The sequence below is a fragment of the Carassius auratus genome, unplaced genomic scaffold, assembly GCF_003368295.1.
Source record: "Carassius auratus strain Wakin unplaced genomic scaffold, ASM336829v1 scaf_tig00214388, whole genome shotgun sequence".
Lineage (NCBI taxonomy): Eukaryota > Metazoa > Chordata > Actinopteri > Cypriniformes > Cyprinidae > Carassius > Carassius auratus.
This window is the reverse complement of record NW_020527640.1, coordinates 31,956-49,729: the sequence shown is the minus strand read 5'-3', so window position 1 is coordinate 49,729 and position 17,774 is coordinate 31,956. Positions and strand designations below refer to the sequence as shown.

General features: G+C 36.2%; 1 protein-coding gene across 2 annotated transcripts in view; it reads right to left on the bottom strand.

The window, feature by feature from the left end:
- LOC113091942 (semaphorin-5B-like) overlaps window positions 1-17,774 on the bottom strand; it is a 64,171-nt gene that overhangs the window by 32,608 nt on the left and 13,789 nt on the right. For both annotated transcript variants that reach the window (XM_026257622.1, XM_026257621.1), the window contains exons 4-7: window positions 7,087-7,149; window positions 5,278-5,376; window positions 4,979-5,192; window positions 325-610 (exon numbers count right to left, since the gene is read on the bottom strand). In XM_026257622.1, coding sequence (XP_026113407.1) covers window positions 325-610; window positions 4,979-5,192; window positions 5,278-5,376; window positions 7,087-7,149 — 662 coding nt within the window. The remainder of the gene's footprint in view (window positions 1-324; window positions 611-4,978; window positions 5,193-5,277; window positions 5,377-7,086; window positions 7,150-17,774) is intronic.

The following is a 17,774-nucleotide window of genomic DNA, read 5'->3' as shown; positions in this document are numbered from 1 at the left end:
ACCAAAGAGAATATCGGCACTGTTTTGTGCTAATTTTCCCTATTTATTAAAACTGATCCATAACCTGTTTACTTAAGGTGCAATTCAAATTGTTCATCTTGACAAAATATGTCCACAAAACATGGGTTTCTTAAACATTCACATGTATATATGAACAAAATATATCCATCAAAATAAGATAATATATAATATAAAATAAGTAATTTTTACACCAGTATTAGCAGTGCCAGAACACAAGGCATATCTGCTGTACAGGTCCCAGCATATGCATTTAACATGTATGTACAGTATATTGCAGACATTGTGTTTGATAACTTGACTTACACGTTGGTGGTGAAGATGCCATAGATGAGATCCTGTTCGGGCAGGTAGAAGGTGCTCTGTAGTTCATTGTAGTAGAACGGGATCTCTCCCGACCGTGAGCAGTTAAGTCGGGCCTTTGTGAAGGTGGTCCACGTGTCTTCCAGCAAGAAGCGACCTCCTATGTCGTTCTTACACACCCGCGCCACCCGCGAGTACACCGTCTTACCGCAGTCGTGTTCCACAGCGTTTTCCCTCAAGAAGAAGAAGGTGAAAAGACCCACATCATAAGCCGAGATGAAGTGAGGCTCTAAAGAAGAAGGGAAAAAAGCGTGGCTAAATACCTTACAGGCACAAAAAGCATTTCAAATGGGTACGTCTACAGCGGGACTCTCAGTAATGCAGCATAAAGTGGTTTAAATGCCAAAACAAGGACTTTACTTCCATAGAACAGTGGCCTGAATACCTGTTCCACTCTTTCTTAATATCTGCTTATGCTTGCCTAGGACTGGAGCAGAAATCTGTGTGCATTTGACATGCAAAAATTATTCAGAATATAAAAAGCTGTCCGATTGGTCCAGGTGGCACTGGTCTGGATTGCATTAGTCGGAGTTAATATCGCACACTCTGAATAATGTCCTACCCCCAAGGCCTGTTTATTCCCCAGCCCATCTAGTAACGCATGCCACAGATATTCACCTGTAAACAGGCATGACTATAATCACTGCTGGGGCCATCCCAGCAGTTTATGAGAATGAGATTACTGTGATGCTGTGAAGCCCAGGAGAGGCATCAATAGCCATAACTGCTTTTGATTCAATTTTAAATATAATAAATACCAAATCTCAGAGGACACAGACTCAGAAACAGCCCAGAGAAGTATTTGCATACAATTCTGCAAACGATATTGCTCCAAAAACTAAGTGCAGCAGAATTACGTGGTCAAACTGGACTGGAACTTTGTGCACTGTAATGTGCTGGTCCAAAAATCACAGTAATACAACATCAGCGTAGCCCATTATGAATTTGTGCTATATTCAGTGCTTTCATCTGAAACCAGAGAAAAGCTTTTTAGAGACAAACAGGCAGAACAGTATTTGTTCTTCACTGACAAAAAACACTAAATTCTACTTTATTTTAGGCTCATGTCTTGCTTTTTAGTGAGCAGTGTAAATACTCCTGTGTATAAATTAGTACCATGGTATATATAAAATAAAATGGTATTATTGCTTGGTACAGTCACTGTACCATGGTGGGTAAAGGAAAAAAAAATAATTTGGGTTACTAATAAAATACCATGGCATTACTATTGTTGGTTGCTTGTTGTTGTTTTTTTTTTACTGTATCATAAAAAGACTAAGGCATTATCATGGTTTTTGGACATACAAGTCCTTTGAAGCACCATGGAAATACAGTGATATGTTTACACTTCTGTTTAAGTCTGGGGTCAACAAAAGTTTAAATTGATTTTATTTATCTTTTTAGTTTATTTTTTTAGTTTAAACAAATTCATATTTAATTGACAGCAAAGACTTTTTAGAAATTATTTCAAATAAATGCTATTCATCAAAGAATCCTGAAAAAGTATCACAGTTTCCATAAAATATTAAGCAGCACAACTGTTTTCAACATTGATAATGAGAAGAAATGTTTCTTAAGCGCCAAATCAGTACATCAGAATGACTATTAGTTTTACTGTATAATCAATAAAATAAATTCAGCCTTAGAAAGTATAACATGACATTTTTACTGACCCCAAACTTTTGAACATTACTGTATTTAATACCATGGTACTAACATCTGATTCAATCCATCTATTTTTAAACATGAATAAATGATGACTGTTTATGAATTTCTACTGACAAAAAGTAACAAAAAATATGATGGCATTATTATATTTTCAATATATAATCATGCTAGTATATATATCATGCAGCTTTTTGGACCATTTAGAGTAGTCTCATGCTTATTTGGTTGGCATTGTAAGTATCTGATATCAGGAAATACACTAGTACATAAATATTTATCATAGACTACAGTACAGAAGATATATGTCACCATCTCACTGTACCATGGTACATTTTGCAATCAGTGAACCTTAGAAAAGTAAAAAAATAAAAAATTATTCTGCTTTCAGTTTCAATGAGACATCATAACTACACTTTTACACAGATCAAGGTAAAGAAAGTGAATCTCAATACAGACCCATTCAACATCAGAACAATTACTACCCAGTGACTGCAGGAATTCATCAGGTCTTTTGCTAAGCTAAAAACAGGCAGGGTGTGAGTGTGCTGATTTGTGAGGGACTGAACATGACAAACGGTATTTTCCTTCTTCCATGCTGAACGTAAATATGGCTTCGTTTCCACACTGCCACTCCATCAGGGGTCCCTGTATGTGTGTGTGTTTATCTGCGAGCCGCAGTCAGGGGAAAACACTAAGCTGAGAAGTGAATTACGAGTCCCAATAAGCACCAGAGGAGAGAGGCATGTGCTAATAGCCACGCTGCAGGCGATGATGATATTTCTCATTGAATCAGAGCTGTGCTAAAACAATATCACATCTCACTTCGGGTACGACCCCACATGGGCTCCGTGTTAAAAAAAACATTCAGTCAGCATCTGGCACGACCAATATAACAACAGTCCAGTTTAATTCAGTTGTAGACCCTTGAGGTTCATGCCTTCTCAACGCTATCTCACGACTAATTCGTATGTATTTTACGAGGTGGCTTATTCGTACGAATTTGTACGACCTCACTCGTACGATTTTATATGACCCCAGTGACGGTTAGGTTTAGGGGCGGGGTTAGGTGTAGGTCATTCGTACAAATTCATAAGAATTGTGCAACTCGTAAAATACATACGATTTGGCAACAATCGTATGAATTTGTACGAGTGTGGTCGTACGAATTCATACGAATAAGCCACCTTGTGCAAAATGTACGAATTGCCTTGAGATCGGGTTGGCCTTCTACACTGACCCCCAGTTGAGAAATAAATTTTTAATTCACACTTCATCTCTTTTTTTACTTTGGCTAAACTGGATGTTGTTCAGCGGTGCAACTATTAGTAAACCACTAGATAATGTCATATTATGTAAGTAAAAAAGCAATTCAAACTAACTTTAAGCTTTTTTGTGCAGATTTTTAGTCAATAAGGTCAATATATGTGTTAATATATTTATAAGGTAAATGCGAAAGTTTCAATAATCTCGCCTCCCTCTTTTTGTCTTTCTCTCTCCTCAAGTGTGAACCTACAGTGAAACTACAGGCCGACTGAGTGACGTGAAGCGCTGCAGCTGCAATTTCACCCTCTCTCGGTCATGAGGAATAATTACACTGCTGGATGCCTGAACGTTCATCTCCTCCGCCCAATCCTTACTCTCCAACCCTTGTCTATGTCCTTCTCCTTTCACCTCAACTACCCTCTGACATCTCCTCTGTGGAGCCTCACTGTATGATTTACAGCTTTGGCATCAGAACTTTCTGCTTATTCCATTTCGACTGTCGTTGGATGAATTTTCTAAGGGAGAAGGCACAGTGTCAGCAGCTGGGAGATTATTGACACCTTTTGACTTTGTGCAGGAAGTGTGCTGAGTTTCGTTTGTCTCTATCTTTGACTGGTTCCTCGCTTGTCAGACCAGGGATGCTCTAAAAAAACTGCTTTCGACACAAAAGATACAACTGTGAGAGTGCAGCTATGCTTTCCTCACTTTTTGCTATCATATAAGAACTTCTCATACTGTATGCACTTACAGTGGGTCAAACATGGAACAGGGTTATTTGAAACCATAAAAAAAACATTTAGTTACATGAAAACAAAAAAAAATGAATTCAACGTTAAAATAAAATAAATAAATACTTAGATATATTTGAATAATAGATATATATGAACAAAAACACAACAAAATTACTAAGACTTCTAAGACTTTACAATTAAAAACAAAATATTAATTTGATAAATAAAAGAAATATACCTCAAAATATTACCAAAATTTTATTAGTATATCAGTTATATAAAAAATATTTTGTATTACTGATTAATATCTTTAATATTAATATTTTACAATTTTAATTGTATTTTTATAATTTCAGTTTTCATCTTAATTTTAGTTAACGTGTTAGCAATTTAGTGGTGTATTTGTCATTTTACTAGTTCTTTTTTTAATAGGTCTATCCATTCTTAATCCATTTTTATTTTTATTTTAGTACTTACTTCATGTTAAACTAAAAGAAAATGAGAAATTATGCTTTGGCAAGTTGCTACATTTAAAATAAGCTTTTTTGTTTGTTTGTTTGTTTGTTTTTGTTTTAATTAATTTTTTTTTTTTCGGTTAACGTTCATTTTATTTCAAGTAACAAATTTTTAATGGCTTTGGTTTTAGTTGATAATAACACTGGTCAAATTTTTTTCCTAAAGTTTGTATAAAAGACACAAATGAGACGATACAGTAAGAGTATACAGAGACTATGTAGACTTTTTCCTATGGGGAGTGCTATTAGCTTACATAAAATTAAATGAAGTCTCATCAACAATTTTCTTTTGAAGAACAACATTCAGCAATTTGGCTGCATAGACAGAAAAAAGGAAGGTCATCAAGAGAAATGTCAAAAGTTTTCAGACGATCCCTGGAATATGAGACTATCAGACATGAGATGATGAGATTAACATACCATTAAGCCATTTGGAGTTGTACTGGGCGGTCCGCAGAGGCGGCATTCCTCCCAGGCTGCGGTAGATGACAGGGTCCCGGCCGGAGAAATCGATGACTGTGGCAGCGTACAACTCTCCGCTTTCGGTCACCACAGCCGTCGAATTATGACGTGGGTCATAGGGGCAGCGGGCCACTCCGTTCACCCTCTCCAACACTCTGCTCATGTTCCCTGCCTGAGAGGAGGATACGGTATGGATTACACACACACTTTGATAAAGGCTCCAGGTTAGGCAGCTCATTTAACTGAGAGATGTTTACCTCTCTGGTGATGCAAAGGGGCTGGAAGGCATTGGTACCGCAGGTGATCACCTCTGTCTTGTTGACAAGCAACACCCGGATGTAGTTTTGACACTCCACCTGCAGGAGTAGATGCACTTTACAGTATGACAATAAAAGTGACATGTATGTTCAAAATAATAATTACTATTTTTTTTAAATTAAAAATAGCAGTATGCTGCACTGCTATGACAGAAGTGAAATGTCAAATAATACGGTGAGAAGGTTTTCAAGAAAATGAACATTTAAGCAGACATTGGTTCATGCATCATCGTGGGAATAGAAACTTCAGCTTAAGCACATTGCATTGTGGGATTCAGTAAATTGGCAAATCATCCAGTCATCCATACTACAGAAAAGGAAATCTGCGTCAAAAAAATCTTAAAGAAATGCTAATGGTCTTTTTTGGAATAAATTCAAATTAATTAATAATAATAATAATTAATATTTGCTTTTTTAAATCTTTAATAGGATACTTTTATTTATATATAATAAGCTTAGAGTTGCAAAAAAGCCTGGAATTTAAAAAAAAAAGTATCTTATGCTCACTCAGGCTGCATTTTTTTAACCAAAAATTACCGTAGGATTATGAAATATCAAGAACATACAGTAATGCAAGAATAATATTACTGTTTAAAATAGTGGTTTTATATTTTATTTATAAGTATACATTTACAAAGCTGATTTTTCAGCCTCCAGAAACCATTCTAATGTGCTTATTTGGTGCTCAAGAAACATTTCATACTATCAATGTTAAAAACACCTGTGCTGCTTAATATCTTTGTAAAGACCATGAAACCATTTTTATTATTCTTTGATGAAGAGAAAGTTCAAAATAACAGCATTTATTTAAAAATAGACCGTTTTTGTAAGTGTAACTTCTATCAATTGAATGCGTCCTTGCAGAATAAAAATCTTACTTTCTTTCAAAATATATCACTGACCCCAAACGCTATAGTACAGTATGAACGGTATTAAAAAAGAAAGGAAATTGTTGTAGTATTCTTGTCCAATCCTTTTGGGACTTTTTTTGGAGGGACATATTAATGATTAACATTCTTTTAGAAATGATTAACATTAATTCCAAACACATCATACACAGTTTCCCGTGAGTGCCCCGAAAGAGTGAGATTACCTCAGCTTTCATGTGTACTACTCCAAACCAAAAATAATCCTGTCTGACACTGGATCAGCGAGTCACAGCATCAGCCTTTTTGTGCAGCTGACTGTAGAAGTGACAGCACTTCAAACAGCACGTGATGTGATAAGCACCCAAACACCACTGAGGCATAAAGCCATGTGCCTTAAATTAACAGCTAAGGGAACAGACTGTGATATGCACTGTCTATTCAAGACTGCCGCCATGTTGCTTTAAAGTTCATAATTTACTCAAAAAGTGGGCAGCAGATCAGTCGAAGCAGAAGATGTGCATCATTCTGGGAAATAATGTTGTTAATGACAATAATATGTTACATAGAAAAAGAAAAAAAAGTCAATTTAGGATTTAGTGTTGGTTAAAAGAACCTGTCTTTATATCCATTTAAAAGAGGTTAGCTTTTTTGCCAATGCTTTTATCCACTAGTGGATTTTTCATTTTGCCTTTCACATTCAGCGAATGATACGCTCAAGAAAGAAATGACTGACCTCTGGGCTTTAAAATACTGAATAAGTAAGCTCAACATATTGCCCTCCCACAAACCTCAACAATACCCGACCCCTCCGGCCAATGGGCTCTCAGCGTTTTAAAAGAAATGTGCCTATTCAACAGAGAACCTGGGGGTTTAAAGTTACCTCCGTCTTCCCTTTGCTTTGACAGGACCTCCTGGTGTCTTCGTCTGGGCCCCATTCCGTTGCCTAGGAAACCAAAATAAACCCAGAAAAAGTGACTTGACGTGATTCGCAGTTGCCCGGCAGCTGTTAGCAATAAAGCAGGAGCCAGGTTACGCAACTGTTGATGATACTATTGCATCCAGCCAGATGCATCAAAAGACATTAACCTTATTGTGGTGTTTATTGTGTAAACAGCATGATGAGTGGGCCAGCGGCTTAAAAGGGTGAGGTAACTAGACAGTTGGAAGACCAGATGCAATTTGCATGTAAAAACCATCCCCTAGTCTCATTCACACACAGGGACCTCGTCGTCTTCGCTATTTATTTTTTTCACCAGCGTAAGCCACTCCATTTTCCTCTACCCAATTATGTCCCCTTAGAGCTGTGTGTCCAGCCAACAATAATAGAGGCAGCAGTTAAAAATTGCAATCCTGTTGTCTTAAGGTGAGCATGTGCACAATCGCACGCCCCTTTCACAAATTATTCACACAAAAGCACAAAGCTACCACCTTTATCTCTCAGCTTGAGGTCCCATTGGTTTCAGATCTTGACTGAACCTCTAAATAAAGTCCATTTGTTCGTATGGCCCACTAAGGTTCATAGGAACATAAGAAACCATTCAATGTGGAAAAGCAGATAAACTTGATGGTAATTGGTTTGGTGTATTAATAGCGCAATTTCCTCTTACATGGCCAGTCATGCTGTGGCTCAAGTGAGCTCTGACTGATGGTACTGAATCATAATTATTGTGGACATTCGAACCTGGAGGAATATTAGATGGCAAAGCAAGAAGGAAGAGAAATAGATTACTTCATCAAATAAATTCAAACTGAAACATGAGGATGAGTAAATAATGGTAAAACTTCCATTTGTGGGTGAACGGGCCAATTAATACTGAGATACTGCCGAGAATTTTGAACGGTTGCATGTATAGATTTAGCTGCCTCCTTCTTGCCAGTCAAAGCTGTTAACAGCACCAAAGTTGTCAGGAACAACAATGCCACACAGATCTGGTGCTCTTTTGTTTGTGTTTGCATTCATGTGTGTTTCAGGACTGAGACATGTTTGTGACGGATGCCTAAGCGGTGAGTCATCGTTCAGGTCATTAACATCTTGTCTGTGAGCCCCTGTTTTCTGGAAGAATCCGTCAGCTTAACCCTGACCTTAGCCACGGCAGTCCCTCTCTTCACACCACACTGGAACAATGCCAGCCCTCCAATGCTGTTTCCAAAAAGCATTCTGAAGAGGCAGGCTGTGAAAAGCACACTGTATGCCATGTTTGGCGAAGGTTTGAATGTGAAGTTGGAAACCCTGCCACCGATGGGGGGGCCAGAATCCACCAGGCTGGGGTGGATGGAGATGGGAGAGCTTTTCACTGGTGGGAGGTTTGAACCTTTGAATGATAAATTACTTTTGACAAGCGTTATGCCAAAGAGGATGAGGTAATATATAGATTAAAAGCATGCAGAGGTAATGATGTAACAGTTTGTTCATTAAGTCTGGGTTTTTAAACCTTTTTTATTTTCTTATACCTCAATAACCCCATCAGTACGGCTCAAATACCGTCATAAACTCCAGCAAAAAATGTGATCTTACACTGGATTTTGTTTCTCTTTACTGATAAAATAAAATGAAATTTTGAAAATTGTTATTATTATCTTTGTTCTTTATTACTACTACTACTTCTTAAATCTTCTACAAGCTAAATATATATATATAATATTTTTTTAAATAAAGAATAGCTACAATGATTCACTTTTAAACAAAAACAAAAAAAACTGGAAAATAGACTGTCAGTAGCTTCCTCTAAAACTGAAGAGGTTTGATGAAAATAGAGACATATGCTAAGAAAGATAAATGACAGTTTACATCCCAACAACAAATGATGCACCATAAAGTAGTCCAAAATGCTTTGTTTTTTCAATGGTAATAGCTGTAAAACTCCCTAAAGGGTATAAAAGACGTTGAAATCACAGATGAGCATCCGTTTTGCCTACAAAGCTGTCAGAGGGAAATCACAGCGAGGCATGTGTGCTGAGACGGTGCAGTCTAATGTGGTTCTGCTATAGGATCTCGCTGGCCTAATGAGGCCACCGCACCGTGTATGTGCACTAGCTCAGAAATCACACTCGGCACCACTATTTGTGGCATAATTACTCAAACTTCATCTGTTCTAATAACGGTGGTGGCACCAAGCGCCCTGCCCCTGGCATCCTCATGAAATAGTATCATGAATTTTTCATGGAGGGATAAAATAGTTGGGATTTATTTATACATAAATTAGTGAGGCACAGAAACAACTCCGGGAAAGAAAATGCATTCCATTCACATCAAGTATTGAGAAAATGCTAATACGAGCACAAGATAGGGCAGGATGGTGGAGAATTACCCAGTTTGCAAGCTGTGTGCTTCCGTTGATAAGGCTATTGTCTCGCTGGCACATTACAAGTGTTATAACCAAAAAGCATATCATGGGACACTGCACCTGTCCTCAGGCTACCTTCAAGCGCTTGTTACTCGTCATTAAGAAGACACCATTTTAAATCAATCTTCCCACAATATCTTGACAAATAACTATTTTTTGAATAAAAATATTCCTAAAATATATCTCAATCATACATGGTCATAAAACTGCATGCATTTTCCATAATAGAAACTTCTTTTTTTAATGAATTGTATAATATGAATAATTTAAACATATAGCAAGGGTCATTATAAACAAACATATTAAAGCAAAGAAAAAAATCGAATACAGGTCTGGCTCAAGCTAAACTTCCCTGGTTAAAGTACAGGCTTCTGGACACTGATAGCACTCTTTGTAATTTCATGTAAACATTGCATGTGAATTTTCTTGCTTTCTGTTTTCTAACAGCAGCCTCATTTAGGAAGCTAAAGCACTGTCTTAAGCATCTGCAAAATAAAATAAAATAAAATCAATTTAAATAAAAGACCAAAGCCTGCGAGTCTCTTTTTCCTTTTACAGACTTTAAACTTCAGAAATCATTATTTTTTATTACATAAAGATATAGAATCTGTACGATCTTTTTAAAAAAATCTTAAATTAAGATAAATTTACTTGTGATGCTTGTTATCAAAACAAGTTTTGTTTTTGTTTTTGCTTTTTACCTGCCTTGCAAAAAATTGTAATAATTAAATAAATAAACATGCTCTTCTAACACAATTTCACTTCTCTTGTAAATTGATTTTTAAATATGTTTAGATATATTACCAGAAAAAAATACCAATGACTAATACTTGAAGTGCAGGGCTTGAGTTTAAAGGAACACTCACTTCCCTCCAAAACTTTACTAGATTGGGACGAAAACGTCATTTGCATACTCATTAAGGAGGCCTCTGATTAAAGTGTGATGGTTCCGCCCCCATCCAGCCTGCTGAAGCAGCGAGGCCACCCGTTTCACTGGCGGATCTTCAAGGTCCGTGTGCTTCAATAGGCAAGCCGAGGCACTGCCCTGTTTTGTCCTTTAACAGAGTGCCCTATTCAAGCAGCCCCATCCCCATTTACCGCCGCCCTCAAAGATGTGACATGACTCTCAATACCTTCGCCTCATTGTCTAAGAACGCTGAACCTTACACAAGAGGGCGCAGATATGCTCTCTAGCATCTCCTCCTTCCCCCACGTCATTCCCTGAGCCGTCTCCCTCTCACTTCACATTCCAAAACCATATTCACCATCAGAAAAATAGAGGCAGTGTAGCATGGGATGAACACCCCGCTCTGTAGGCCTGAATAAGGGTACTGCCTGGTTTTGTCTAGAGATGTGTGTGTGCGCCCAGGACATGCAAATAGTGAGCCCTTTGAAGGTTCACAGCTGTGCCGTCTGAATGCATTTAGTTTGGGCTGGAAAAACAGGATGAGAAATGAAGCAACAGGTCAGTGTCTAATGCACAGCTCTTACAATGCGGTTGCACTACAACACCGGGATAAAAGCATCTTCGCATGCACAGTATGTGTGGAAGTGAGTGATGGCTTTAATTTAAGAAGACATTTTGAGTGAACCCAACTGCCTCAGCAAGTTACAAAACTCTCACGCAAAAGAGCAATGATGTGAGAGACTGAGGCACCACGACGCTGCAGGACTTTTCTGATCCATGTTTGAGTACACTTTTAAGCATAAATCACAATAAATTTGGCTCAGTTTATTCTTAAAAGAAGAAAAATCTTTTGTTTTACATAAGGGAAAGAAAAAATATATTAATAATACATACTAAAATTATTTACGTAAATGTTACATTTTTACTGGAAAGCAAAAAAAATAAAAAACCTCATTAAGTTGCCATAATAATCATATATTTGAAGCTACAAAAGCTTCTTCTATCTGCTAAACATAAAAAGAGGGATGAGTATAAAATTAAAGCAAAGCCTGAGAATTGCTTTGTTTTATTTTACCGTATGTTAAATGCACTTTTTTTTATTCATTGTGTTTTATTTTATCTTTAAATAAATAAAAAATATTTACAAAAAACTAACAAAACATTTACTTATAAAAATAAATACTTATTTTCAGTAAATATCTTTACAATTTATTTTATTAACCCACTGGCATATATTCTTTTGTTAAATAAATAAATAACAACAAGTCTTATAATATTTTTTAAAAGTTATATCTTATTTGTAAATGTATTTTTAAGATGTTTAGACATTTTGCAAAGTCAAAAATACTGATTAAAAAAAAAAAAAGATTATTATTATTTTATTTATTTTTGTAGTATTGGACATTTGACAAAAATGTTGTTAAAATGAAATAACAATAACACTTTAAGGGATTATTATGAACTTAATTGTCTAATTCTTCTTTTTATCCAAAGCCAAATTGACAAATGACACATTAAAACATATTTTGTGATCAAACAGTACTTTTGTTAACAAGACTAGTACAAATTCCTGCTGCAAGTCAAGTGAAATCTTTTTTTTAAGGCATTTCCCATTGGATTTCACTGTCTATCCGATTTCATTGTCTCCTTCCATTGTCTATATGTCACAAATTAGCCCACCAGTGGCAAAGACTGCATCAATAATTCAATCTGGGCAAATTGCAGAGGGAAATTAATCATGAGTGGGAAAGGATGAAATCAGCCCATACTCATCAAACTCTGAGGTCAGAGAGTTGAAATTTGCACCTTGGGCGACCGCTGAGTGATCATATCAAAAAGAAGACGCTAAGCACTGCTTTTCCTCATTTTGATCTCCAGTCTGGAGCATCCTTTTCCTAAGGCCTCAGCCGTCCCACGAGAGCCGGAATATGAAAAATGTAGCACGCCGCATGGCTGCCGCCGTGATCCTGTGAGCCTCTGTTAGATCATTAGAATAAATGAGAGCAGCAGCCACCATTGTGCTCATGCATTTCCATCTGTTGAGCCGGATGCTGTTTCATAATCACCGCAGAGTATTTGTGAACACTGAACATATTTCTCTAACCAAAACAACACCAGAGCAGAATCTAAACAGCTCTTTTTCCCAGCTGCTATTTGCTCACGTCGGGTACTTCCTGTTTTATTGGTTACAGATGAAGGGGGCAGTCACCTCTTGACCACAGGGGTTGCTGTCCAAAGCAGCTGTAACAATGTCTACTGAATGCATTCGGCACACAGCGCTCTCACGCCATTGTCTGTTGACAGAGAGCAGAGACCTCTGTCTTGTCAATGCAGAGACTGACGTCTTGGATGTTTGAAATTTGAATACAGACCGACCAGTGTAGCTTTCAGAGCAAATGTGTGGGAATCCTGTGAGTAGAGGGAAGTATTATTGACCTCTGTTTCAGGCTATTGTATACACACACACAGAGGATGGGAAAGATGGGGAGAATTTATGATCAGCCACACTTTCATATGTCTTGTCCAATGGAGTCCAATGCTGTTTTGGTCATTGTATAGACAGCAACATAAATAAAACTGATGTCAGTTGGCTTCATCATTTGGAGAAAAGCATCTGATTGGGTTCTTCATGGTGCTTTGTGCTCTGAAATGGGTCAGGACCTTCAAAAGATTCCTCATTCTTTACTCAGCCTTTACAGGTCTTGATAGCCTTATTGTGAAATGGCAATAGAAAAAAATCAAGCATGATCTTAAATTCTTAAGGTGGTACAATGTAGAGACGCACAATGAAAGGTTCATCTTAAATGCTCTTATCTTGGCCATGCAAAATGCTCTGAAATTACACCAGGAGGAAGGCTGTGACAGCTGTACTAATCTCTCAGTTTATGTTTACCTGCATCGCTTTTCATTTCTTTATTCTACGCTGAGCGGTGATTCATTACCAAAATCCCTCATACATTTTCAGAGTCTAAATGAAAGATGTCTAACTGCATGCAGAAAATCTGCTAAAGCTGTCTGCCATGACATTTTAGAAAATTTTATAAAATAAATGCTAACACAAATGTCACAGAAAGATTTTTTTTTTCTCGAAAGGTTTCTTAATGCTCACCAAAGGTGCCTTTATTTGATCAAATGTAAAACAGCAATATTGTGAAATCATTTTACAATTTATAATTATTGGTTTCTATATTAATATCTTTTAAAATGTCATTTATTCCTGTGATGACAAAGCTGATCAGAAATTCAGCTGAATTCAGAAATCATTCTAAAATCCTGATTTTGTGCTCAAGGAATATTTCTTTTGAAATATATGAAAACAGTTGTCCAGCTTAATATGGAAACTGAAATATTTTCCCCCAGGAATAATTTAGTTAAAAGTTTAAAAGAAATGCATTCACTTTATTTTATTTTATATTTATTTTATTTATTATTCTTTTTTTCTTTCTTTTTTATGTATTTTGTATTTTTTACTTTACACTTTACTTTAGTTTTCTTTGCTTTACTTTACTTTGACATTATAAAAGTCTTTACTGTGACTTATTTTATATCAATTTAATGCATCTCTGCTAAATAAAAGTATTAATTTCATTTTTTTTTTAAAGAGCCACACTTTTGGATGGCAGTGTAACTAGCTTCTAAGACATGAGAAATGACAACTTAGAAAAAAACTAGCTGCTAGTCATCCTAATTCAACTGTGTCAGATATAAAAAAAGCAATCGATCAAGCACATCCACACAATTCCCTTGGGTCCATACATGAACTTGGACCTCAAAACTATGAACCGAATCAGACTGAAGAGTGACTGGAATCCTCAGTGGCATTACATTTTCTTATCCTTTAGTGTACTTTATGTACTTGGATGACATAAAAATAAAAATCAACAAAGACAGAAGGGGGAGTTGTGACAGAGATTCCACTGAGAGATGGAGGGAGGATGCCGTTATGAGTATGTGGTCGCACGCAAGCGAGTCCATTGGATAAACAAGAGAGATGATGGAGACTTGAGATAGACTGAGAAAGATTCCACAAACTTATTTATTCATGCATGACCCATCTGTTTACATTCCAGTCTTGTCAAACTGCGGGCTTTATCTCCTGACTCCTTAGTTAAGAGAAAGCTCCTCTCCCATAGCTCTTCATCCCCATACATAACATCAGATCACTCTTCAGTGACCCTGAGGTCAAGCTTCTGGTCTGGTTCCATCTCCAGAAGTTCTGAGCCTCTTATGTGTCAGATTTAAGTCCCTTCGGTATACCAGTCAAGATGGTTTCTTTGTTCTAGTTCCCAAATTTTAAAGAAACAGTAAAAGCATCAAGACAATAAAATTGTTAGTATAGGAATTATGCATTCCTAAAATGCTGGCCGTTCCCTCAACCAACTTTATAAGGGTGCATCCTGGTGAATGTGTGCCAAATGCATGACATTTCTTTTTTAAATAAATAAAACTGTGCTTTTCTACAAAAAAAAATACAATGTACATTAATCCAGTTTATATTTGTCTACAAAACATATCAAGAATGTAAGCATAGGGCTTTAGATTAAAGATCGTTATAAACTCATTCAAGTGTGTACAAACTTCTGTCTATTGGCGTAAATCCTGGGAAAATCATGCCCTAATATATTTGGCGAACTACATCTACATCTTTGCGAATGGAGAAATTATTCCACCTCATTTTGCAAAAAGCATTTAGATGATGGCTGAACTTTTGTTTTTCAGAACAGCATGGTGCACGAACATCTATTTTCACATTAGATACAGCCATAATGTAAATTAATAGCCTTGAGCACATAAATAGAATAATGCAGGCTCCGAGAATGAACTGTCATTATCTTATTTCTCCTGAGCAATTGCATTAGTCAGATATGACAGATTCAATAATGTCTATGGAGGCTGTGACTGACTATATTCTGTAGCCTCAGTTGTGAGAGAGGAAGTTCATCCCACATTGTAAACTGATCTGTGCAAATCTGGTCCATTTGCGCAAATGCATACCAAAGGGACGGGATCAAGAGCTGAGAAGGAAAGAGAAGCTGACAGAAGCTGTGTTCTGAGTTTCCTCTCTATTGCTCATGTAATAGAAGCTACTTACAGCATGAATGAGTCTCAGGGAGGCACGGAAGGAGCGCAGTGTGTGGGTGGGTCTCAGTCTCAGTACCTTGAGCTTCCCCACTGTGCCAACATAGTGACGCCAACATCATCAGATGTTCCTGATCCCATGAGACGGCTGGTCCCCCATGAGACGGAAGCAGTGGAATCCTGCTGCCTCATGCATCTGTTTAGATCTTGGGAAACAGCAGCAGCAACAGTGTGCACAGACAGCACACACTGATCTCACCGGAAAAAAAAACACTGTCTCAGGACAGACAGGTTTGGGATCCTGGGAAAAGTCTAATGCTTTGACAATGTTGGTAGTTACACAAACATGGTGTAGATATATGATCTTCATTTATAAATCATTTCTGTGCACCCTGGGTCAATTCATAAAGCAGTTGCTGAAAAATCTAATTGCTTATGTTCAAAGTGCCTAGTTACAATACCAGTCAAACGGTTAAGAATTTTTAGAATTGTAAATAATAATAAAATAAGTAATAAATACATTTAATAATTTTAAATAATAATAACAATAAAATACATAACACTTAAAACACACAATAGATAATATTTGTAATATTTTATTTATATATTTTGTATGTATGTAATTATGTATGTACATACTACAGACCAGAATTTTGGTATTAGTTTATTATATATATATATATATATATATATATATATATATATATATATATATATATATATATATATATATATATAAATAAAAAAGTATATATATATATACATTTTTTTTTTGAAAGAATGCTCACCAAGGCTGCATTTATCTGATTAAAATTCTGTAAATATACAGTAATATTGTGAAATATTATTACAATACCAGTTTCAACATTATTAATAATAAATGTTTCTTAAGCACCAATTTAGGACAATACAATGATTTCTGAAGGATCATGTCACACGGTGTAATGACTGCTGAACAATTAGCTTTTTCATCACAGAAATAAATAATATCTTACAATATGTCAAAATAAAAGATTTTTTTTTATTGTAATAATGTCAGAATACTGTTTTTACTGTATTTTTGATCAGAAATATGCATGAATAAATCCCTAATGATCAAAATTTAAAAAATTATTACACGTTTTTGACTGGTAGTATAATCAGTATCTACACATGTATGTATATGACATGTATAATTCCAAGAACTACAGTAATATTTTCAAGCATTTAAAAATAGCTTAGGAAGCAAAGCTTTAGTCAAGTGTGTCCTATTTTTGACTGGTAGCGTCCTGGCCATGGCAAATTTCCCTTATTCATATTTTCAGGTTTATAAGGACAGCAGGTGCGTACCCATCGGTCAGCGCAGTGAATAATTCAAAGGGTAAGAATCAGCTTTTTCCACCTCATCCCAGCTGGGTAAAGTTAAAAAGAGTCTTCTGAGCTGTTGCACTCCCCTGCCAATGGCTGCGTGTTTGGCACCAAGACATACATTTCTGAGATGAGCTGGCTTTCTGTCAGCCCCATTACACTCCTGGCACAAAGATGCAGGATAGCTCTAATGGTGTGGGGGGAAGGACAAAAGGAGACTGAGAGAGGTGGCACGCAGGTGGAAGTGTGGACAAAAGTACAGCGAGCAGGATGAAAAGATGAAGAATGTGTGAATGTGATAGCAATGAAAGAATAAGAAAGCATATTATACAGACATCAATGTGCTCAGTAACAATGGCTTATTATAAGAATAAAATGAAAGCATATAATAGATTATCTAGCTACAAGATGTGATATATTGTGCTGAATTTCTAACAAAAAAATGTTCATGGTTGCATCTGCTAAAATACTAGTTGTTAACTGCAGTTTTTGTTTTTCTCATTTATAATCATAGATCATTTCAAGAGAAATCAGTAATGGATTGAATATTTTTTTATTAGAAAATAATAATTAAAAAAAAGTTTAATTAACACAAAAAAATAATATCTCCATTATATCACCATGTTATTGATCTCTCTCTGGACAGCTCTTCAAGGCTGCATTTATTTGGTTAGAAATACAGTAAAACAGAAATATTGTGAATTATTATTACAATTTAAATCAACTGTTTACTATTTGAATATATTTTCAAACGCAATTTGCTTCTGTGATGGCAAATCAGAATTTTTAGCAGCCGTTACTCAAGTTTTTTGCAAGATTCTTTGATTCACTAATTCACGCTTACATATCATTAGCTGAGGTATGGTATGCGTATTTGGCGTGCTGTCCGGG